General features: G+C 44.4%; 2 protein-coding genes across 3 annotated transcripts in view; one reads left to right on the top strand and one right to left on the bottom strand.

Annotated features, from left to right (window-relative positions):
• Window positions 1–9350, top strand: part of CCND1 (cyclin D1) — a 38003-nt gene extending 28653 nt beyond the window's left edge. The window contains exon 5 of the mRNA XM_066637190.1: window positions 9282–9350. Coding sequence (XP_066493287.1) covers window positions 9282–9335 — 54 coding nt within the window. The 3' untranslated portion in view covers window positions 9336–9350. The remainder of the gene's footprint in view (window positions 1–9281) is intronic.
• A 1432-nt stretch (window positions 9351–10782) lies between these two features.
• LTO1 (LTO1 maturation factor of ABCE1) lies at window positions 10783–24723 on the bottom strand. 2 transcript variants are annotated; one of them, XM_066611572.1, is made up of 5 exons: window positions 24626–24723; window positions 21747–21852; window positions 19138–19208; window positions 15346–15463; window positions 10783–12592 (listed from the first exon to the last, which is right to left on the bottom strand). In XM_066611572.1, the coding sequence occupies exons 1-5, from the start codon at window positions 24679–24681 to the stop codon at window positions 12524–12526; spliced, it is 420 nt and encodes a 139-aa protein (XP_066467669.1). In that variant the 5' UTR covers window positions 24682–24723; the 3' UTR covers window positions 10783–12523. The 2 variants fall into 2 exon arrangements, with proteins under 2 accessions (XP_066467669.1, XP_066467670.1); XM_066611573.1 differs by having other exon boundaries at window positions 15360–15463.
• Between the last annotated feature and the right edge of the window lie 682 nt (window positions 24724–25405).

Below are 25405 nucleotides of genomic sequence, written 5' to 3'. Positions count from 1 at the left end.
CTCCCCTAACCCATTCATATAATGTCTGAATCGGACTACTAATTCCTGTGGAGAAAGGCCACATGTATGCATGCTATACACAATGCAGCCAACTCACAGAGGTCAGGTGTGGTGATGGGAGAGCACACATTCACCCTACATAGTTGGAAGACCATGAGAAAAGAGCTACAGTTACTGGACTAGCATGACAAACCTGTTTCAAGCAAAGCTGATCTTCAAGTACACAAAAGTGTGGATCAGAAGCACTGACCCAATCAGTACAATAAGCACTCATCTGGGAGGCTTCTGCCACCCCAGAGACACATACATTCAACTTTCAAGCTCAGATTTAAAGTCAAAATCTGAATTTCAAATTTTGAAAGTAATGGAATGTGACATTTCCAGTGTCCTGTTTCAACTCTATTATGCTCATTAATTCTTGCTGATGACATAAGCAAAAATATCATTGCCAAAAAATCTCTTTAGCAGCATATACATAAATATGTATTACTTATTACCTAATCATAAACCGCCCCCTCACTTGGTTTTTCACAGTCATATCCATTTGCTGTAGCTAATGATAAACAGGTGGAGCCTATTTATCCACATTAGTTCTGTTCCGTTCCATTACTCGGTGCGATTAACAAAAAACCCTTTGTGCTAAATTCCATAGAGTTACGCAAATACACTGCAGCCTGACACTTCTGGATGGAAGGAAACTAAGGCAGCTGTTCTCAATCCCCTCCCCTCCATACTCAGCCCTCCTGTTGCCAGCTGTCCTGCTTCTTTCACAGTTGGAATGGTGAGCTTGCTTGGGAAGCCTTGTCCTCTGTGTCCCAGGCGGCCTCCCAACAATGCTGCAGGTTCTCCTCCTCCTCTCGCTGCTGCTGCTGCTGCTGCAGCCCTCCCTGGCCACCATCATGGAAGCTCCTTTGCCTCAGAGCATTCTGGAACTTGTAGTCTGGCTCTCTGCTCACCCTCACCTGTCTCTCCAAGGCTTCCCAAGGCTTGCTTGGGAAGGCTTGCTGGAGCAGGAGAGCTTGCATCATGGGGGGGGGGGGGGGGAATTCAGCAAACACTCCCCATGGTTTTTAAAGCAATCCCCTCCTGCCTCCTCCTCCTGAGCCCTCCCCGTTGCCAGCTGTCCCGCTTCTTTCACAGGTGGGATGCTGAACTTTTAAGAGTCCAGCCCTATGCATTTCTACTCAGAAGTAAGCCCCATTGCAGTCAATGGGGCTTACTCCCAGGAAAGTGTGGAGAGGATTGTAGGCTAAATTTCATGCTTTGCTTGGTGGGAAGGCTTGCTTGTGTAGGTGATTGCCTGCAACATGTGGGGGGGGGGGGGAAATTCGCCAAACACTCCCTGGGTTTTTTAAAGTAATCTCCTCTGTTGCTACCACACCCTCCCTGTGTGTGCATGCACGTGAGAGTGAATGAGTTCCATCTTGCTGCACGTGTTCTGGTTACACAGGGTTTTCTGCCCCCCTCTTCAGCCTCTTTGCTGGCTCAGGGACTCCAGAAATGTTACTGTTCCTTGCAAGGGGAACCTCTTCCATGGCTCCAGGGCTATTCCCTGCCTGGGCGAGGCAGAGTCTTTTTGCAGAGTTTTGGGCTGCCTGGAAACAGAGTTAGATGCCAGCACAGGGCAAAGGAGTCAAAGGTGTATGTGACTTTCAGTACCCCCCACCCCACTGGCATTGCGACAAATCCACAGATTAAAAAAACTGTGGATAAATAGGCTGCACCTGCACACATCTACTGCCTTTACTGCTTCATTGCAGGAAATATTTCCTAATTAGCCCAACTTTGTGGTACTTTCTTTGATATCCTTGTTACTAGTCGACTGATCCTGCAGTTAGTCTCCAACTGTACTATTAGCATACACTTACAATTATTTGTTAATAATAATAATAATAATAATAAACTTTATTTCTATCCCGCCCTTCTCCCCAAAGGGACCCAGGGTGGCTTACAACATATAAAAACAGATTAAAAACATAATTTCACAATCAGATAAAAACATATTAAAAACACATTAACGGAAACCATGAAAACAGTAGTCAGATAAAAGTCAGAATAAAAAAGAGCATAAAACAGCAGTTCTTAGAGGAATCAGGCCTGTAAAAAAGCAACTAAAAGATGTATAAAAGATGTTAAAAAGGCCATGAAGTCAGAAGGCTTGTTTGAACAGCAAGGTCTTCAGGCCTCGCCGAAAAGTCTCAAGAGAGGGAGCCATTCTCAAGTCAAGGGGAAGGGAGTTCCATAACATTGGTGCCACTACTGAGAAGGCCCTGTTTCTTGCCGCCGCCCCATGTACCTCCTTAGGCAGCGGCACTTGTAAAAAGGCTTTCTCTGATGACCTGAGAGGACGAGCCGGATTGTACGGGAGTAGGCAATCTCTAAGATACCCTGGCCCAGAGCAGTATAGGGCTTTAAAGGTCAAAACCAGCACCTTCAATTGGGCCCAGAAACGAATGGGCAGCCAATTGTAGCCCCCAGAGAAGCGGGCTGACAAAGTCAAACCGCCTAGCTCCAGTGACCACACGGGCCGCTGCATTCTGCACTAATTGCAGTTTCCGAACCGTCTTCAGGGGCAGCCCCACATAAAGCGCGTTACAATAATCTAACCTCGATATCACTGTAGCATGGATCACCGTGGCCAGGTCTGCACGATCCAAGTACGGCTGCAGCTGGCGCACCAGCCGAAGCTGAGCGAAGGCCCCCCTAGCCACAGCCGCCACCTGGGAATCCAGGAGCAGCTGCGAGTCCAGGTGGACCCCCAATGTTTTTAATCTGTTGTTTATGTTTGGCAGGAAAGGAAATTAATTCTACTGAGTTTAAAAACAGCCAATTACAACTAATATTAGTTCTTTCGTATCAGTGCACTGCTGCTAGACTGGGACCACCACGGCACCCCCCGCACTTGCCTCTTGATTGTGTATTGGGTGCTACCACCCTCAACACTATTGGGGGTTCAGAGGTCAGCCAGGATCATTGACTTCTTTGATAGGCAGGAGTCCCTTGGCCAGAAGGTTTACTAACCACCAACCTTTGCCAGGTATATATGATGTTATTTTACTATGCATTTCATCCTTCCTTCAAGGCAACTGTTGTTCATGAATGAGTTCATATAATCAAGTTTTATGGGAAAATATCTCCACAAGATGACATCTCCCCTTCCTTTTTTGCAATTCTTTATACACGGGCATCAATTCTGGTTCTGGATCAAATGCATCCCAAATCCTGAGATTTTGAAGGCAAGGCCCGTTAATGTCAAAAGAATGCCAATCCTTAAAAAAATGCTGGGAAAAAAGATACTAGGGCCTGCTACAAGGGTAAGGAAGCAGGGCTCAGTGGTGTGTCCAAAATGGCCTGAGATTAACCTTTGCCACCCATCTGTCTGAGAAAAAAGAAAAATGCTGGAAAAACAGGTTTACTTTGGGCAAACTGATGACCTTAGCACCAATGTGTTGAAACCAAAATACAGCCACTGGAAATGTCACAAAACTTTTCAGGAATTGAATTTGAAATGATTGTATCGTGATTTTAGTGTGTAGATGTGCATTTATTAAAAACAAGTAACCACAGAATAATAAAGGGAAGAAATCACACTCTATTGAAATGTCTGTGATAAAAGTGATAACTCATTCATTCTTGGATAAATTTGATCTATGTCTAAAATCTTATATACTGCATGATGATGATAAGTTCTTACAGATAAAATATACATTGGGTGGGAATGCAATTTCAATATACCAAGTATGGCACTGTTGCTATTTTGTATTATTGCCAGTTTGTGCCTGCACTGGCCATAGAAAAATGCCGTTTTCCATGATTTTTAACTTTGGGGAGCAAGGAGGAAGGAAACCCCACTAGTAGCTATGAAATGTAACAAAACTGTAGAGGTAGATGTATTTGCTTATAAATATGATAAACTGGGGTTTTATTTCAAAAGTGTGTCTGTACCTAAATTGTACCAAAAAGAAAAAAAGGCTGTTAGAGAACAATGTCGGCATGTGTTTTTAAACTACTGTTCGTGCAGTCTGGTCAGGACTGTGTGACACAGTATACAGTGTTTTGTCATCCAAGGAATGTCTTTGATCAAGAGTTTATGCAAGAAGGGGGGAAAAAAGCCATGAAACCCTAATCCGTTCCCACAGTCCAGTAAACGTGAGCTGGACAAACACGGGACAATAGCTGTAAAGCTTGCTGTTGGAACAATGGCAGCAACTAAAACAATTATAAGGGCTGCTGACTCACTGTTCCTACATTCAAGAGAGATTCCATGCAATATTGATTAGGCTCTGGATCCTAAGGGGGCCCTGAACATTATAAACTTCAATTATAACTTTGGAGTGCTTCAAGACAGTATTTGCGTAAGGCTGTTGCCATAACAAAGGGCAACAGCAAATATTATGGATCCCCCTTTTCACAAATGCTTGTCAAAGAGGCTGTCTTGGCAGCGGTCGATCTCTTCCTGAGCAATGCTCTGAAAAAGGGGCAGCCCCACTTGAAGCCTATAATGGTTGTCCCTGCTGCTATATCACTGTGTCCCACCACTGAACTCATCTCAATTCTATGCAACCAAAATGGAATTTTCTGCCTTTCAAGATAAAAGTAGCCCCTCTTCTCAAAAAGCACTCAATGAATTTAAGGCACATTTTGTTATCATTTATTATTATTATTATTGTATACCTGCCTTGCTAAATGCCATAAAGTTTGTGTGCTCACAGAATAGTCATTTGACAGTCATCACACAAAGTTTGCACAAGGAAAAAAAAGCACACACTCAAGAAATCTAGACTCCTTCCATTCATACAAGGAATAACTTGCAAGCATTTAAAATTGTTTTTGGTTTGTACACACTGTAATGCAGGCTCCAAGGGGCCAACCCTTGTAGTTGTTGGGCCCTTCCCTTTCACCATGCCTCTGATGCAGTGGTTCCCTACCTTTATATGACTAATAAATAAATAGATAAAGACATGAATGAATGAATGAATGAATGAATAAGAGTTTCACTTTACCAGCTGTTCAAGCCTCTGTTTTTCTCCTTGACATGCATGTAATGGTCTGTTTCAGTTTCCATAGACTCAATACATTTTCCATGTCAGCTGTCAGCTACCAGCTTTTGCGACCCACCAAAGATTAGGTTATGACTCACTGGTGGGTTACAACCCACAGTTTGGGAACCACTATTCTAAAGAGAATGAGTGCTGATAAGTGATGGAATGTCATGGTCTCGTTTCCGCTTTTCACATAGGACATTTTTACATGGACATTCTGGTCATGAAAAAAGTAACTGACAGCCCAATCCTGAGCTGCCCAGGGCGCAGGTCTACAGCAGCGCCAAAAATGGCTGCCACCACATCCTATGTGCTCTGGGCAGCCGCCACCAGCTCCTCGGGAGAAGACAACTTTTGTTCCCTTCCCCCAGGTAAATGAAGTAGCCCCGTAAAGGTCGGCAGTGAATCAAGAGCGTATGAGCCCGACACAGAGGTTCTGGATCCAGTGGAGCAAAGCTGCACCTGTCCCACATCCCTCCCTCCCTGCTCCCTCCCACTCAGGCACACCTCCTCTCCCCACCTCCCACCTCTCTGTAAAACCTCCTCCCCACCTCTCACCACCCTCCACCTGCCTACCCCTTCCCTGGAATGCCTCCTCCCCACATTCCCCATGCCTCCACTTACCTCTTCATTGCTCAGTGGTCCCCGCGACCGCTGAGAGGGCTACCGCCGGTGCTTGCCCAAAAGCAGGGCCCGCAAATGTGCCTTATGGCACGTTTGCAACAGTGCACGCCAGCGGTAAGCCAGTGCACACTGTTCAGGATTGGGCAGTGAGTCATTTCTTTTTTACAATTTCAATTAAGTTTAAGTGGCGTCACCTCTCTCCCTGCGCCCGTGCGCGCACGCACACACACACACACACTTCAAGTACACTAAGCAGCGAGTAGATACATGCAGCATCTGCCCAGTTTGTGAACACCTATGAAGAAGTTCTTGGGATCATTTCCAAAAGATAGCAAGGTAATGGTCCAATAAGATTGCATTCACTGACAGGTAATGTTGCCTGCCCAAGAAAGCTACATGTGTATTATAGTGAATTCATACAACTGAGCTATCACAATTAATAACCACACTCACGAAATCACATTTCAAGTGACAAAAAAGCTTCATAACCATTATATCAGTAATCCTTACAACAACCCTATAAGGCAGTGGTTCTCATACTTTTAGTACCGGGACCCACTTTTTAGAATGAGAATCTGTCAGGACCCACCAGAAGTGATGTCATGACCAGAAGTGACATCATCAAGCAGGAAAATTGTTAACAATCCTAGGCTGCAATCTTGCCCACACTTACCCAGGAGTAAGTCCCATTGACTATAATTGTTAAAAGCATATACATACTAGCCAGTTAAAAGTACAGATCTGTAACATTTCCCCAAATGCAGTCACTTCCCATGATAGCATCAAGTCTAATATATTAAAAATAAAATATTGAAATGAATGGGGACCCATCTGAAATTGACTCATGACCCACCTAGTGGGTCCCGACCCACAGTCTGAGAAACACTGCTATAAGGTATTTATTTATTAAAAATTTATATATTGCCTTTCCCTTGCCAAGGCAAATGCCCAAGGCAGCTTACTAGTTCCCATAAAAAATAACAAAAAAGCATACAATAAATAAAACAATTAATAAAAAAGTTGGGGGTAGGCAGTTCAGACCAACAACTATAAAACTATAAATATGTAAATAAATAACAAAGCAGCACCTATACGGGAATGTTTGTTCTCTTACCTCGGGACTGCATTGTGGCTCCATTGGCATAGGAAAGTTGGATAGGATTAGTCCCTTTCATTACACACACACACACACACAGAGAGAGAGAGAGAGAGAGAGAGAGAGAGAGAGAGAGAGAGAGTGAAGATTCTTTTTACTGCAGTTCAGCCATCCTAACTAACCCTATGTAGATATCAAAGATATTGCAGTCAAACGAGCTTTCTGTTCTTTTCCACTAGCAGTGCCATTCGGGTGACTTGGCAGCTGTAGCCAGAGATTGAAAGGGGCACACAAAACAGCACAAACCTAGTTTAGGTGGTTACATGTGTTTGAAATAAAGTTAACTGAAATGTTATAACAAATGTTTTCATCAACTAAATTCCAGTGTTTCTCAATCATCTACACTTAGGGGATGGAAAAACAGGGGCTGGGAAAGGGATTATGTCTGAGCAGTTGAGTCAATTGCCACCAGTATACTTTTGCTTATACCTCTGTACATCGACAAAAGGACCGACAATTCAACCCCAGTGTTCTTTACTATCATTTTTTTCCAACCTCAAGATTTAGCGTTTTTTGTAATTATCAAAAGAGCTACTTGTCAGTAAGGCAAGTAAAAGAGAAAACATAAAAGCAACATATGCCTTTGGATCAAAGCATGTGGGTCATTTTTGTCTATGTCAAACATCAGCATAAGATATTGTAGAAAGGAGACTTTTTCCTCATATATTTTAATGGCCCAGGTTGTGTTACTCCTAAGAGTAGAGTCTTTGATATAATTAAATCTTCCCCTTAAAAGCTGCTGCCTAGCAAAAGACATTCCACACTTGGCCTGGCATACAGTTAGTTTGGTAGCACCAAGAACAATAGGCATCAACATAAAAGAGTTTATGGATGTCAGGTTTCAAAAACCTTGCAAATTGAGATTAATCTAATCTCTTAGGTGTAAATCAAATCCCCTGTAAAGGAATCAATGCTTTTCCTAAACTATGGTGTAATATTAGGGTGCAGGCAGATTTATTGCCAATTCACCTCCATTCCTCCAAAAGCAGACACAATATAATGTAGCTGGGCTGTAAGAGGTACACCAAAGATCTTGAAGCACATAGGCTTCTTAACAGAAGTTTATCTAATGTAAAAGTCTCAGTGGGCAACTTTTTAAGCAATGAAGGGATGTGGACTGCAACTAGTGCTGTGTTGTCCCAATGATTCCTAACAGGCGCACCTGTATACCATACTTGTTTGCAAACAGACATTTCTCACCTTCACACTTTGGATAAAGTGGTCATTATACTATGATAGTTGCCAAGTACATCAAGAGATCTCAGTTCCCCATTAGTCAAGACCAGGCAACTATACTATGAGAGGCTGCAACATTTCAGCGTTCAGATTACTTTGTAACACCAACCAGCTATCTGCTCAGATTTTATCATTCTTAATTTTGAGAAGAGATCTAAACGACTTAGGGCCCAATCCTATCCAGCATTCCAGCGCTGATGCTGTTGTGCCATGCTTTGCATCCTGTGGTGGGGTGGGGGCAGTCACAGAGGCTTCTTCAACGTACGGAAACATTTGCTTCCTTACCTTGGGATTGCATTGTGGCTCCATGGGCGTAGGAAAGTTGGATAGGATTAGTCCCTTTCATTACACACACACACACACACACACAGAGTGAGGATTCCTTTTACTGCAGCTCAGAGATCCTAACTAATCCTATGCAGATATCTAAAGCCCTGCTCTCTGCTGCGTATCCTGGAACACAGCAGTCTCAATCACAGGGAGAATCTCTTGAGTACAGCGCTGGTCGCTATAGATCAGTGGTTCCTGACCGTTAGGATCCTGCAGACCACTGAGGCAAAAATTTGAATTGGCATGGACCACATGCAACCTCCCCACCCCTTTCACACACACACAATTAAATGTGTAATAATTAGAGATTTATTTATAGAGATCTGTGGGTTTCTGCTTTTGTTGCTGGCCGTGGGCAGTCTGTTCTCTGCCCTCTCTGGTGGTCCATGGGGGAGCCCACTGGAAGTGATCAAAGGCAACCTTTTTTTCTCTGAGAACTTGCAGACCACTGCTCAGGGTTTTGTGGACCTGGACCACATGGGAACTAGTGCTAAGTGAATAACATGTATACAACATGTATACAGTGATCCTGTTGCTTGCCCTGAGGACATTTATCTCACTTCCCTGGCCTCAGAAATGTGTAATTTATGGATGTAGTTTCTTCTCAAGGAACACTGGTTCCAGAGTTTCCCAGCTTGTTAGAGGTTTTTGAACTCTGGAGATAAGACACTCACGTTTCTGGAGAAACACTTGTACTTTTTCTGATGACTGATGGACAGAATGCCTGCTTTCTGTATCTCTTTGTCCTGTAAACCTATAAGAAGGGCTTGGATCTTTCAGTGAGGGCCAGACGCCTTGCTTCTGAAGGTGGTCAATGCCCAACATGCTTCAAAAAGCCAGAAAACAATTTTATAACTCCAGTATTGCCTTGCATATTTTATTCTTTTTTACAGGAGGCTGAAGGACCAGAGAGGATGTATAGAAGGGCCTTTGTCATCCATGAATGAGACGAGACAGGCACAGCAAGCAGGAAGTTCGGGTTCTCTTGAGCAGCAAATCTCTGACATCTCTGGAAGGAAGGGGTGGGTCATGATCACCCACAAGCATCATCCAGGCACATCTGCCCGGATCCAGCTTCTGCCTGCCATCCAGCTTCTGCCTGCCAGCATTATTCCTGGCTTCTGCTTGCCAGCTTCCACTCCCTTCCACCCACGAATATCCAGTTATTCCTTTTGTCCATCACATCCACACACAATGCCTGGAAGCCGACCTCTGTTGGCTTCCAAGGGCAAAGCACCATTCGCCTCAACCACATCCACTGCCACACACACACACACACACGGTTACACAAAGTCGGCAATGCTGGAGCATCAAACCAACCACCATTCACTTTCCTTTGCACCCTCCATTGATGCACGCACACACTCCCTGGTTTCAATCCGCAGCTATCCAGTGGCTTCCGTCAGCAGGCTTCTGTGGGAAGATTTCCACCAGTTTTAATCTGCTAACATCCACCCGCTTCATTGCGACTCAGGTAACATAATCGCACTTGGCTTACGAAAGCTGATGGCCACCAGCTTCTGTCCACTCACATTCGCCTGCTTCCACCAGGCCAGCTGGCTGACATCTGCCAGCTTCAGCTCATGGATAGCAGCCTGATTCAGGCCACTTCCTCACCCCTCACTCTGCAAGTTCACCTAAAGCAGCCAGTGGGTGGAGGGTTGCTCTGATAAACCAGTTTGGCTTTTCCCTAAAAGCCTTTGGTTCATCTTCAAGTGTGTGATACTACAGAGATAGCAGGGAATGCCACACCTGATTGAACAGGCCCCAAAGCAGAGTACAAGGAAGTGTAGTGGCAAGAGTTTTGGACAGCATTCATTTCCTTTCAGCCACAGCTGACCAAGGCCATGCCATAATGCCAACTCTTTGCTGGTCTGTGAGAAAGTGACTGAAGTCTGTGACTAGCCAAAAAAGGAGCAGGTGGCTTGATGTGATGTCAGTGATGTCACTTAATATTGTGATGTCAGGGAAATTGTTGATTTTTGCTCTCATGTTGTGATAATTTGGGGTTTTCTGGCCTGTCTTACAGAAATAAGCTGCAAGTGCCATCTTAGGAACCTAAGAAACCCTGTACTCATGTGCACACTATGAAGGGGAGGGATTAGGGAGTGCATTGGTGTAGGGATAGGACTTGCTAGCATCCTCTCACTGACCCCCCCCACCCTGTATTTCAAACATCTGCAGAGGGTTCTACATTCTGAGATTTCACTTAAATGGGGAGGGTTACAGCTGCACTATTTTCCCCTCTTGCTGCAGAAGATAATTTTTTTCCCCAAGGTGTTCCATGCTTTTTTTAAACTAATTTTTCTCCTGTCTTAATAAAGGCTGAACAAGTAGGTTTAAATTAAACAATTTTCATGTGTTTGTAGATTGGATTGCCAAAGAGGTCAGCCTGAAGAAAATGCATTTTAATACAAATATAAGAACAGGATATCCACAAACAATACTTACACTAGATGATAAAACATGATAACAGGCTTTAGGCATGACCATCTTATGCAGCATATTCAAATGTCTCGACATGGCGTAACAGACGTTACAAATAGATATATTTAGAAAGCTTCAGTAATGCTAAATAATACATATCACCACTTTCAGAAATATGACAAATACTGAAAGTTACTGGAACATAAAATAGGGCACCATTCAGAAAAGTTGGGTTCACATGTTTCCCAAACTGGCTCAAGCAAGCACACTAATTCACTTTAAAGAAGATTGGGTTCAGAACAATACATGCCTTCACAAAGTCACTTTTCAGAAGATTTTTCTAAAGCCTTTTGTCATTCCCAGTTAAACACAAAAGTAGTTTCACATCATATTACTTTATAACTGACATAATTACTTTTCCCACTAGGTGGCCTTACACCAGCTGTTCTATCACTCTGATCTATTCAGCAGTTTAAACACAAAGGATACAATTCTTCCAACATGGATTCGTGCTTGCATGCAGAGGGATCCCCATAGGACTTTACAGAGCCTCCTTTCCTCCTTGCTTCCCCATCCCCTTGACAGGCACATGGCCAGTGCATCAGAGCATTCAAGGGAATGAGAGGTCTGTGTGCGTCATTGAGCAAAGATCCTGCTCAAACTGTGTGAACTAGTTATCACACAATGCTGTTAATCCAGACAAGCACAAGTACAGAGGTATCTGGAATATCACTCCCCTCTATGAGTAACATGGGAATGCCACAGAAAGACATGTGAGGTGCAAAAAACAGGTGGATGAAAAGTGCAGGTGTGAGACTGAAACTTAAGGTGGAAACCTCTTCCCAAAGTTTACATGGAAAGATTGGATTTTGAAAATAAAACCCCAAGTTCCTCTCCCTAGGGCTGTATACATATGCTGCTCTCATTCGAAGCTTTGCTACAAAACAGTGATTGGGCAACGAGCCCTCGTTGACTGGAAGTTAGGCTGAAGAGGCTAGCAGCTTGTCACTTGCTTCCTTACACTGGGGCCTGATAGGTATGTGTGGGACAGGGGGAAACAGTGTACATGTCATGCAAATCTAGTCTCCAATTCTCCCCATGCAAAGGGTCCTTTAAGCTGTGAGAGGGACATGCCCTTTTCTGTTAGCACAATGGCCAGTATCCAGGTCACAGAATACACTTCTACTGAGGCCTCCGTACTGTTACATTGTTGTGCTTGCTGTTTGAGTGACTGCAGTTCAGGCGTCAGCATTATAATAAAACAATTCACAGGTGAACACACTGCTGTAGCACTGTGTCTTCCATGTCTACACTACATTTGCGAAAAGGCACAAATAAATGCATAGAGAATATGCACTACACAATTTACTGGCATTTTCTTATACTAACATAGTAAAATACATCTTTGCACGTATTCCCAAAGTCATGTCCATTTTAGGAATGACGTTCTTTAAAAGAGTTTACAAAATAAACTTAAAGCATTTTCCAGCTAACCACTTTAGATAAGTGGCACTGAGAATGAAGAAGCCACTGGTTTTTTAGGCCGTCAGGGTTGTTTCAGATGTAACTACTTCTTGCAAGAATCACTGCTTTCTTAAGCAGGAGTGTGCATTGGTACTGCAGTTCAAGTAAGAGATGTATGGGGTCCTTTCTTTTCAAATGCACTCATTTCTTCATTCCTGCTGAAGCTTCTCTGCTCATGTTACTTTTAGAATGCAAGCGCAGGTTGTTCAGTACCAAGTCTAAGATCAGATGGAATATGCAGCAATGAGCAAACCTAAAAAGAAAAGCAGAAACTGCAAGTGTGGGTTTTTATTTTCATACACTTCTACTATGTTTTGTCTTTGCTTGCATCACTTTGTTATGTTACATCATTTTTCCATTTGGACAGTGCAAAATGAACTTGGTAAATGATGATGTCTGGACTAGCAGCAATGAACCAGGAAAGAGATCTTGGGGTAATGGTGGACAGTTCAATGAGGGTGTCAACATGGTGTGCAGCAGCTGTGAGAGCAGCAGATTCCATACCAGGAATAATTAGGATGGCATCAGAAAAAAAAAGCCACCATCTTAACAGTCTTATATAGATCTATGGTGTGGCCACATTTGGAAAACTATGTACAGTTCGGGTCACTCTGTCTCAAAGAGAATACTGCAGAACAAGAAGAGGGTCAAAAAGGGCAAGCAGAATGATGAGAGGTTTAACAAATTCTCCCTGCAAGGAAGAACTAGAGCACTGGAGCTTATTGTTAAGAGAAAGATGATGAAACTGTGATCCCTCAGTTTAAAGGATCCAGGCCACTGCACAGGCTCCTTCCAGGGTTGTGTAACAGTGTCTCTAGAAGTTTAACGATGATGTCACATGCAGTCACTGGACTCTCAGGAAGCTTGGTTTCGAGCTGCACAGCTTGGAGCAGTGTTTCTCAACGTTTGCCCCCTGGCCTACTATTTCACATGGTCCACCTACTGGAAGTAACTGGCAATGATGTCACCACCAGTTACTTCTGGATTGGGAGGCCAAATGGGATGCAGCAAACACCAATAAGGGTGGAAGGAGGGCTTTTTAGAGTGTGGAACTCTGCCTGCCAAGCCAAGCCTCCTGCTGTTGTTTGTTACATTGCACTGCTGTCTCATTGCCAAACAGTGGGTGTCTGGTCATCCTTCACGTACCACCAGATACCACATCAAGTACTACTGGTGGTACAAGTACCACTAGTTGACAAATGCTGGCTCAGAGGTAACACTGCTGGAGTCGGAATATATTACAGAAATTTCTGGAATTATGCATGGTGTAGAGCAGTGTTTTTCAAACTGTGGGTCAGAACCCGCTAGGTGGGTCATTAGTCAGTTTCAGGTGGTTCCCCATTCATTTCAATGTCCATTTTATTTTTAATATATCAGACTTGATACTACCATGGTTTTTAACTGCATTTGGGGGGAGGGGAACCAAGCTCAAAGATGAAACAGAGAAGACCAGAAAATGCTGTTCAGGAAGGGATTAATTTCATTCACTCTCTTGACTAGTACAGATTCTTTACAGCTGAGGTATTCAATCTGTGCATCCCACCTCCCTAGTGAGGTGTTGCTAGCCTCCAGGGGCGTCACCAGGCATCTTGGGAGAGAGGTGGCCAGCAGCTGCTCTGCTTCACTCAGCTGCACGTGCTGCCTGCTGCTTTTCTGCAGCTGTGAATGAGGTAGGTGGGTGGGGCAGCGTGAGGCTGGGAGGGTGTGTGAAACATGGTGGGGGAAGGTAGGAGAGAAGGCTGGCTGGGCAAGCAGAGGTGCATTTCATCATGGAACTCTCTCCATGTGCAACCTTGTCCCAAGGACTACATTTCCCAGTGTGCCCCTCGCCCCGGGCATCCTGGGATTGGTCAAGGCTGCTTAGGAAAGAAGGAGCCAGCCTGCTCCTAGTGGGGGTGGTGGTGTCCAAATGCCCCAGCCTGCATCCCTCCATCTTGCCTGGGGGCAACAGGGGTGGCATCTGCATGTTGGGTGTATGTGTGTGAGCAGCCCCCATCTACTTTGGGGTGAGTTGTAATCTTGATGTACGTGGCTGCAATCCTTCCCACACTTTCCTGGAAGTAAGCCCCATTGACTCAAATGGGACTTACTTCTGAGTAGACCTATATAGGCTTGGGGTCTGTGCCAGCCTAACCCAAGATCCTCCCCCTTTCCTCCCCCTTCAGAAAAGATAAAAAGCTACTCTTGATGGCTTTGTCTCCAAAAATTGATTAAAAATAAAAATCCCCATTCCTTTTTAGCCATTCCCCTTTTACCTCCTGCCTCCTGGGGGGGGGGGTATGCTGTTGGCTGCCATTGTAAGACAAAAGGCACAATCCTAGCTAGGTCTACTCAGAAGTAAGTCCTATTGTGTTCAATAGGACTTATTCCCAGGAAAGCGGGGTTAGGATTCCAGCCAAACAGTCTCTAGATCTCAGTTTGCATCAATTTGCAATTAGCAGATACACACAAAACAAAGTCTTCCCCTCCTGCAAATTCATCACTTCCCCCCTCCCTTTCCAAAATCCTTCAGGTGTGCTGCTAACAAACTCATGCAACAATCCTAACCAGGTCCACTCAGAAGTAAGTCCTATTTTGTTCAATGGGGCTTTCTCTCAGGTAAGTGTGGTTAGGATTGCAGCCTCAGAGTGCTGGCAGCCTTGTTTCTAGTGTATAATTATAACACCTTCATCCCCATTTTGGGGGTAACTGAGGTGAGGTGTTGTAATGGGGAGCCATGGCCAATGGCTGCAAGGATCAGAGGAGGCGCGAGCCAGAAAAGTTCGAGAGCCACTGCTTTACAGCATGGGATACACTCCTCATGTGTTCATCCCAGTGTCAATCAAAGGGAGTTCCAGCAGAGGCACATCCAGGGAAGGAGCTTCCTACAGTCTGCTTCTTCTCTTTGGTGATGCTCTCACCAAGTGCTGGGCTTCTAGGAGGCAGCTGGTTGACTATTGAGAGAGGCAGGAGGCTAGATGGTCTGATCCAGAAGACCTTAACACCTCTTTTCAACAAGTTACCAACCTGCTTAAATCTACCTCTGATTTTCTCCAGGTCTTCTTGAAGTTTGTCATAGACTGGGTCCTCATGAGGAAATTCCTGAATCATCTTTATTAATGATTCCAGTATTTTCATCTTTTTACTGCCAAGAAAACGAAACACACATGCTGATTTGAATCAGTATTTAATCATAAACAGAAAGACCCACTGAACATCCAGTGGATATCCAGGATTATTTGAACATCAGGCTTCCAATATCATACTGATATTTTGGACAGATCACCAAACCAGAACTGTTTTCACCAAAAAGTACCCTCATGGACACTTTGGCTGAACTCATATGTCACAACTGCAGTTTAGGAGCTACTTTCACTTAATAAATCTCAACGGAAACTCATATGAGTCAAAAGAACCCAGGTCCATCACTGTTAATGTGGCTTAGATGTCTTTAAAAGGGAATTGGACAGATTTATGGAAGAAAACTCCATCACAGGTTACAAGCCATGATGGGGATGTACAGTCTGAGATTAGCTGGTCAGTCATCATGAAGGCCAGGTAGGAATTTTTTGCTGTCAACCGAACTGGCCGTGGATGGCAGTTTTTTTGCCTACCCCAGACCAGTGAAGGGGTGTGTGTGTGGCATGTTCATGTTTTAAAAATTGGTCACTTGTGTTTAATAAGTGGCAAAAGTTAAACCCAAGCCACAGTCTGGTATCCTCATTGGGGTGTGTGTGTGTGTAAGGATAAACAGAATGCCAGATGCAGGGAAGTGGTAGCAAGATACAAGTATCTTGGTGTCTTGTGCACTCCCTGCAGCATCCGGTGGGCCACAGTGAGATACAGGACTAGATAGCCTTTGGCCTGATCCAGTAGAGCTCTTCTTATGATGGAGGAATTAACCACTGTTAATTTGAGACAGATATGCCATTAGTCCACTCCACAGAGTTCCTCTTAGCAAAGCAACATGAGGTGCAGCCATGCAGCTCCAGTGACATAGAGCAATCAATCTGAAAGACTGTCCTTGTGAAATAGTCAAATGTCTATGAATTTTCCTAATATCACTCAAATATATACACAGATATAGGACTCTGTTTTCAATATTCTGAAAAGTTCATTACGGGCTACAAGTCATGGTAGGTATGTGCAAGGTAGAAGTAGGCTGCCTCTGATTGCCAAATGCAGGGGAGAGCACCAGGACACAGGTTGTGTCTGTTGTCTTGTGTGCTCCCTCGGGCATTTGGTGGGCCACTGTGAGATACAGGAAGCTGGACTAGATGAGCCCTTGGCCTGATCCAATGGGGCTCTTCTTATGAACTTATATCTTAAAAGTGGGATACAAGAATGAATGAATGAATGAATGAATGAATGAATGAATGGTGGTAACATGTCTAGGATTGTCACAATAGTTGACTAATTAGGATCAATTAAAAGTACTGGGTTTGATTAAAATGTTGGGCCCAAATAATTAGCATTACCTGAAAGACATTCTCTAGTCTAAGACAACTTTAAAATAAGCCCTCCTTACATCTCTTCTCTTTGCAGCTTTTCCTCAGCTGAGTTGGGTGCTTCCCATTACCTAACAGGAGGTGTGCTGGGGGAGAAAGCTGCAGGATCAAACCCCTTTTTGTTCTCCATTAGCCCCCTTATTGCCAATGGAGAACAACAGAATCATATTCTGAATACTCTTCCAGGCACACTTGCTGTCAGGAAACGCAAGTTTGCCCTAGAAGTCTCTGCAATGGCATAGGGTCCCTCCAGAGCAATTGCCAAAGTAATGATGGAAAGTATGCCTGGGCTTAAGCCATGTTTCTCATACCTCTACCACTTCTTTTGTAGCACACTGAGCTGGCTGGAGTACCCAAGTATTTTTGGCATGCTATACAACTAACACATTAATGCAGTTTCCATTTTTCCTTCTAATAAGAGATACAACTGGGTTAACAATGGGGTAGGCAGCCATGACGGGCACAGCAGAAAGAGGACTTGCTCTTTAAGTATTTTCAGCTGAGAATGAAATCATCCAGTCAGAGCAATAGATTTGGGACTTGTAGCCTTGTGTATATAAGAACATGCAACTATCTTTGAAGACTGGTGCATTTTCCTTGCTATTAATAGTACCTTTTACTTCTCTGTGATCAAGCAGACACTTGTGAGGTGATGGGGAGAAGAACAAAGTTTGTGGATTTCATAAGTAAGTGATATTATATGATTAAATATTTTATGTTATTTTAAAAACTGCATAAATCTTTGCATACACAAATGTATGTATATGAATAATCAACAGCTCAGGGATGGTCCCAAAAATTTCCCATTGTATACAAGCAAACAGAAAATCGCATGCTGTAATTGGCAAAAATCTTGAGTAGCTCCATGAAGTGGAATTTAAATACGAATGTTCCACTGCTAGATCAAACTACACCAGGCCCGGATAAAACAATTTCATATGCCAATATTTACACAAATTCAGATTTTCCAAATAAGATCTATCTTAAATGCTTAGTTGCTAAACTGATATTTTTCTTTCAAACTTTATCCTATTTTATTTCACAACTATATTTCATCCAAGAAAATAATTTACTATCAGATTTAGTACACACTACATACCCCATACAAGCTTATTATGGGTAGTTTGGCTGCTTGCTTATATCTGACAAAAGAACCCTGAGAAAAGGCTACAGCTGTAGCTTAAATCATGCATGCCTTACAACGGATACAACACACGTGAATTACTGTATCTGAAGTAAGAGGATTGCATCTTATTTTTATTGTGTGTGTTTTTTCCCCAGTGCTGACTAGTGAGACAATGCTTCTGCAACATACAAGCAATGCCCCTATTTAGCAACTTGGCACTTGCTAGAAGTGGGAGGCATCCATGTGCCAGGCAACAAGCCCTGAAAGAAAAAAACAAAACCACTGATATACTTCTACAGATGACCTCATCTCTCAGTGTCTAGCAGTGGATGCCTGCCAACTAAAAATCACCTCTGTATCTGAAGGAGCAATGGAAACTGCATCCACATGGCTTTTCCTGGCAGTCAGTTCCAAAACACTCTACACATGCCAAAATAATTCAGCATAAAGGCATGTGTTACAAACGGGGGGGGGGGGGGAGAGAGAGAGAGAGAGAGAGAGAGAAAGATAAAGAGCTGATTTAACTCAGACCCTCTGGTTAAGGAGACCAAACCATCTGTGTCAAAATGAACCCCAATTCTGATGTCAGCAAACATCAAATATGACCACCGCCGGCAACCCAGTAGAACATTTATGCTTAATTTTTATTAGTGGCTATTATGCATGAGGACTAAGAGTAATCTCTTTAGCTTCTTAAACATTCAGGAAGCTATGTTTTTGGCCTTGTTTGCTTGAATGCTTGGAAAGCTGTACCACTCAATCCCAGCAACACTACGTTATTTTATTTTGACATTACGATGCCATGCTAGTTGCTTTTGGATAGTACAACAAACCTTGGCAAGCAATGCTGCTACCCACCTCATGAGTACTCTTTACTATATATCATGCTGTGCAATTATATGATTGCTTATTCAGAAAGAAATCCTATTGTATGAAGGCTTACTTACTTAAGGCTTACTTCCTAGTAAGTGTGTTTAGAAATGCAGGCTCAAGTGTTACTGCCTTCCTCTTCATCTTTTCTTCTAATACCTCTGTTTCAATGTAAAAGTTTGATTCTTTTTTAATCAAAACAGGCTGATGTCTTTTTTAATCAAAAGAAAGGCAGCACTACGCTAGAAAAACTGAACCAGACCCATGACAAATTAGGCAACCGGTAAGCAAAAGCTTTTTCTTCCTTAATCCTACCTGTGTTTTTCATCTGTGCATTTACAGAGCAACTTCTGCCATGTCATTGCAAAACCAAGGTATGACCCAATCTATATGTTGAAAAAGAAATGGTTAATTTTGTTTTCTTCTTATCCTGATAATTTCATCTTAGACAACATCAGATATGTGTATTAGCAGCCCATTTCTCACTAAATTCTCACTCTGCCAATGCAGCTGCACCAATGGAGTGTATGTGACATCCAGTGGAGTGGGGGAAAGGGGTCAGTCCACAGGTCTCAAGACAAGAGAACAAAAGTTGAGGTAAGCCTCTGCAACCCCAATGCGTCACCTAAGATCTCTGCCATCTATTTCAGTGCCTCAGAAGCAAAGAGAGTAAAAAACAGCAAATGGGAAAAGAAGCGGGATTACAATGTTGGTGCATGCGAGTGCAGCCAGTAACCACCCCTTCCTTTACTGTTCTGCCAGTCTTCTTCCCTCACAAACACTTTCCTGTTCATCCCATTCCTTAACCTGTTCCTCCCACCACATGCCCTTGCAACCAACTTACTGATGCTGGCAGTGGGAGACCTCTCTGCTGGCTTGCGCACTGTCATGCGCATTGGCAGCCTTGTTGTGTACACTGCTACAGTGGTACTTCCACTGGCGTTATGCTCACTCTGCCAATGACAGCTCAGGATTAGGGCTGTTAATTCCTAAGAAAACTCTCAGAGATACACAGGCTTACTTGAAGAAGCTCAGCCTCAAAAACCGCAGACATCTGCCTATAAGTCGACCCCACAGATAAGCCAAGGGCAGGTTTTGAACCAACAACCATGGAATTTTCTATCACCCTTGGATAAGTTGGGGGTTAAACTTAGGGGGGTGTCTGACTGTAGTTTTGTCTGATTTTACCCAAGGCCAGATTCTGAAAATAACCCTACCACTAATTGTTACCTAAGAACTGTCATCTCTAATTTATTAAAAACATAGTAAAAGATCTTAAGATACATTTTTATTCTTTTTAAATTCTGGTCTTCACGTAAACACAATCAGAGTAAGTGCACTGTAAACAACATACCAGTAGAACAGTGGTTCCCAACCTGGTATTCACGTACTCCCAGGGACACTCAACAGGACCTTTAGGGGTACTTGAAAAAGAATGGAATTATGGCAGAAAAAGGCAGGTTGTGCTCCAGAATGCTTTGCAAGGACCAGCGAGGCAGGAAGGGAGGTAGTTAGTTGGCTGTGAAAGCCCCACCAATAGCTAGTTTTTGGTCATCAATTCATCTATGGACCAGTGATTGAAAACCATCACAGTAAAAAAGCTGAAACATAGTATGGAAAGTGCACCCAGAATTTCTCAGCACACTTCTGGTGCAAAAGCAGAGTCTTCTGTTGTTCAAACAGATGAAAAGAGAAAATATGTGATGAATACATGAAGTCTGGGCTTTCATATGGAGGAGATGAGGGCTTGAATTACTAATTACAAACATTTTGCTAATATGAAAGGTACAATTTATGAAAATGGGCTGCCAAGGGATATGCAAGTGAAAAAGGTTGGGAATCACCATGAATCAAATCCACCTTTAAGGTGTCTGCTGTGTTAAGCCAGAAGCGCTACATACAACATACAACCCATAACACATAACTGAGAGTGTGCAATTCAATTTACAGTAGAGAGATGAGATATTTGCAACCCCTTTTACTCAGAAGTAGACCCACTGCTTTCCATGGGTGTTATTCTTAAGTAATGGTGCACTGAACTGTAGCCTGGGAAGGAGGATCCCATCCTGGTGTTTCAAAAAACAGACCTGCTTTGTAAGCATTTGCAAGCACTTGCAAAGCAGAATCAGGCTGCAGCAGAAGGAAGGAGAATAAAAGATTAACTTTGGCTGGAATGTCCCAGGAAAGTAACTATAGCAACTAAGGAGGTGCCTGCCTGAGCTGAGCAACAGCTCAGCTGAGAAAGGAAACTGTTCAGAGTTGAAAAGCTCTGCCCTCTGATTGACCCAGAGATAAGATAAGTGATAATTGGAGCTTGATTACTTTGCAAAAATTTCAAGTACTATAAGTGAGTATCTATGGTACTTCACTTAGGGCACAATCCTTATAAAGACTACTCAGAAGTAACTCCTATTTTGTTCAATGGGGCTTACTCACAGGAAAGTGTGGTTAGGATTGTAGCCTTAGTCTAAATGAAGTTGCTTAATCACGGAGCTGTTACTGCAATAAATATTTTGCACAAAAGCTATGGCCAAATCCTAACCAGTGCCAATGCAACTACAATGCAGCCCCAAGGTAAGGGAACAAATATTCCCTTACCCTGAAGAAGCCTCCATGACTGCTCCCCCCCCCAACGCAGTGTGCAACCCATTGGTATGGCTGCATCAGCACTGGAAATTTGGCTAGGATTTGGCTGTTAGTAATATTCAGCTACAGAACTGCAGAAATAGTGAAGTTCAATGTATGGATTAATGTGTGTTTAGAACCCAATAAATACCCAATATTGTGTTAACAGTAATGTTAACAGTAATTGTGTTGTTAACAGTAACAGTAATTACTGTTGTACAACTGTGTTGTACAACAGTAATGTTGTTAACAGTAATTGTGTTGTTAACAGAAATACTGATTTTAATTTTGTCACATACTTCTAAGCCAATGTTGACACCCTGTTGTATTCCATATTGCCTTCCTTCGATTACACCAGATTGTGCTCCTTCAGTATAACCTTCTTGATAGCCTTCACCATGAAATCTATAATAAAAGCAAATTGGGAACAAAAAGTTAGTCTGTAGCAGCAAAATGACAGAGTGCTCTTGTACTTAGAAACTGACCACCCAGTCCTATGCAAGTTATCGTGAAATAAAATGAGATTCAAGCAGCTTAACTGGATGTAGGATCATAGTCTCAAAGTGGAATCCTAACCTCTCATGTCAGTGCTTTCCAGCCCTGGCATAGCAGTGCCAATGGAACATGTGCTGCATCCTGCATCTTTGTGCTATACAGACCTATGCAAAAAGATCAGTTCTAAATATATACCTAGCTATTTTAAGCACTTCAGGGGATGGGACATCCTTATTGAAAAGTTCTTAAAATTGGACTGAGTTTCAAGAGGATTCAGCATCTAGTTACACTTCTAGGGTTTCCTCTTGATTTCTGAAAGTGAAAATAGTCCCTGAACTGAGCAGTAAAACTGGAAGATTGGAAGTATAACTGAATTTCCTTAACTTATAGCTAATACTATATATTTTTTCATTTCACTTCCAGACTACAGTGGTGAAATTTTAAGACATTTCTGTCCAACATTGCACATATGCAACAGCAGCCAAATGTGTACACCTGTGGGCTGGGCAAAAATGGGTTAAATATGTCTTTTCTATTCTAAAAAGGAACTTAACATAGAGGTGGATCATGGTCTATACATGTTTTACACATGTTTGTATGAAAGCTTGAGAAAGAAGCCACTAGACCCACTTTTGTCAGGATGCCAAGTCTGTCACCATATCAGTATAAGTTTACTAAGTGGGGCCAGAAGGCCAAATGCAGCAGGAGGCATGTCATATTACTACTGACACTGGGGAAGTAAACAAAATACTAAACAGTATTTAAGCAGTAGCTTAAATACAAACACATTTATGATAAGCTTTGAATTACATCCCACAACTACATCATTTACAAGACAACTACCTAAACAAGAGACCAAACAAGGTCTCAAAAACACAGCGTTTTGCTACCTTCTGAGGCGAAAAGCCTGCTCCCACTTTACAGAATAGGGAAAGAAGGCATACTGCCCAGGCAACTTATTAATTTAGTTTTACTTTACTCTGGAACTTTCCCCTGGGGGCTGGGGATAAGAATAGGCCCTCAGTTTGGCTGTACTTGTCGTAAGAGGAGACTAAACAGCCACCGGGTAGATGGGACTCGTCAGCCTGGGAAGGCAGCTCATCTGAGAGAAGGAAAACTCTGATCCCAAACCTCCACTGCCTTGTGGCTACATCCAGTTATGGAAAAGGCTTCAGGAGTCAACCTCGAGGCAAAATCCGGAGCCGGAGTCCCTGAGGCAGTTCACGGCTGAACACAGTCACGTTCTGGCAACTCCTGCGATGCCGCTGGAACCAACCGTATTGGCCTCTGCCTTTCCATTGGACCATTTCAGCAACGTGGAGAGGGGGGATTTGCTGCATGGGTAACAGCCTATCCTCCATACCTACTTTACCCAGGCTTCGCGCACTGGAGAGGACACTCTGTTCCAGAGCCACCACTCAGAGCGCGATACCATAGTCTTCCAAGACTGAAGGATGCCAACACTCTGGAACTCGAATAGCCACTTTCAAGCAATTTTTTTCTCTCTCCTGTAAAACAGGCAGAAACTTCTACCCATGAAACTTCCACCTATCACTGCATCACAATGCAAGGGGTAGGAATGCAGATGCTGAATTTCTAACATACAACAGTTAAAGTTGCAAGGGGGGGGGGAAGTGTCCATTATAATTTGAACTCAGAGCTCCCAAAGGAGGAGAGTACAGCAGTGTTTCTCAACCAGAGGTACTTGTACCATTGGCGGTACTTGAGGTGGCATCTGATGATACCCATGGGACCCCCAGACCCCCACCACTTGGCAGCAAGACCAGCGAGACCATTGCATTACATGCAATGTAACAAACAGCTGTAGGTGGCTTGGCAGGCAGAGCCAAGGGGTTTCTAGAGGTACTGTAAGGATACACCAGAGTGAATGAAAGCATTCTTCAATCTGGCGGCAATCCTATCCACACTATCCACAGTGGAGTAAGCCCCACTGAACTATGATGGGACTTACTTCTGAGGAGACAAGCCTAGGCCTGGGCTCTCAGTCATATCAATTCCTCTCATTTCAGGTGAGGCGCCAAAGGGGAATCTGTTTTAAATGAAATCTGTTTTAAATGAAAAACGGCCACCGCAAAAGCTGCCAAATTAAGCATCACCCTTCGCAGACACATAGACCGCCATCAACACAGGGCAGATCCAGGAGGTGCCCCGGGTGCGTGACCCCCCTCAACTGTTTTGCCAGTGGGGAAGGGCACCGGCTGGGACGGGGAGCAGCCCAAGCACAGACAGGAGCCCAGGTCTACCCATCTAGAAGAGGTGGAATGGGAGCCCAGGTCTACCCAGCAGGTAGATCTGGGTTCCAAGTCCAGGTAGGAGCCCAGGTCTACCTGCCCAGCAAACCTCAGCCCCAGAGGCCAGTTCAACCAGAAGTCCAGAGCTACCTGCCTGGAAGTGGGAAGAGGTGGAACGGAGCCCAGGTCTACCCAGCAGGTAGCTCTGCATTCCATGTCCAGGCAGGAGCCCAGGTCTACCTGCCCAGCAAACCTCAGCCCCAGAGGCCGGTGCAGCTGGGAGCCCAGGTCCACCCACCTGGAGGAGGCGGCTCCAGAGGCGGAACGGGAGCCCAGGTCTCCCCAGCAGGTCGGCCTGGGCTCTGGAATGAGGGTAGTGCTCATGCCCCCCCCCAATACTGACTCCGCCCCCGCGGGGAGACCTTCCGCACCTCTCCTCCGCCATCACAATAGCATCGAAGGCATCCAGCTCGGCAGCAGCTTCCATGACACGGCACGGCACGGCGCAACCCACCGCCGGCCCGTCTGCCCCTCCCACACGGACATTCTCGTCAGCCGACGCTAGGCCGGAGGAACCAATCAAGAGCGTCCTTAGGCGCATGCGCCGACGGGGGAGTCCGTTACCTCAGCAAGATTCGATGGCCCGCTGGGGGGCGCGCTGCGCTCGCGCTGGAAAAACCGACGGCAGCGTTTCTTTTCCCTCAGCCGTTAGAGGGCGCAGGAACGCTTCCCAAAGGCGGGCGCGCTCGCGCTGTGGGAGCCTCCTCCCGCTCTTGGTGTCACGTGTGAATGCAGAGGAGGAGGAGAAGGGGTGTGTTACGTGCGCTCTCGCACCACCCACGTGGGAGCTGGTGGGGAATTTGCCCTCATGCTGCTTTCCGTGGGACTCTTTTTTCCTAGGCATTTGGAGCCACCCTTTGCCTCCTCAGAGCAGGGAGTGCAGTGGGTGGGGAGGCAGGGGAAGCAGAGCCTCCTCACTGGAGTCCTTCAAAAAGCGCTACTGCCCTGTGACAAGCTTGGGTGCCTCACACGGCGGTAGCGCTTTTCAAAGGACTCCAGTGGGGAGGCTCTGCCTCACCTGCAGTGGGTAGTGAGCGCTTGGGTAGCTCACACGATGGTGGTGCTTTTCAAAGGACTTCAGTGGGGAGGCTGTGCCTCACCTGCCGTGGGTTGTGTGTGTTTGGATACCTCACGCAGCAGCGGTGCTTTCG

This window comes from Tiliqua scincoides, chromosome 1 (assembly GCF_035046505.1).
Source record: "Tiliqua scincoides isolate rTilSci1 chromosome 1, rTilSci1.hap2, whole genome shotgun sequence".
NCBI classification, from domain to species: Eukaryota; Metazoa; Chordata; class Lepidosauria; order Squamata; family Scincidae; genus Tiliqua; species Tiliqua scincoides.
Note: the sequence above shows the minus strand (reverse complement) of the source record. Positions and strands in the feature narration are given on the sequence as shown.

Bases quoted from the DNA above. Each gene is read 5' to 3' on its own strand.
- LTO1 (XM_066611572.1), bottom strand. From the start codon at position 24,681: ATGGAAGCTGCTGCCGAGCTGGATGCCTTCGATGCTATTGTGATGGCG. The intron at 21,853-24,625 runs GTGCGGAAGGTC...CTTTTATTATAG, and splicing joins ATTGTGATGGCGGAGGAGAG to ATTTCATGGTGAAGGCTATC. The intron at 12,593-15,345 runs GTTGGTAACTTG...TTTTCTTTTTAG, and splicing joins TCAGAGGTAGATTTAAGCAG to GTTTGCTCATTGCTGCATAT.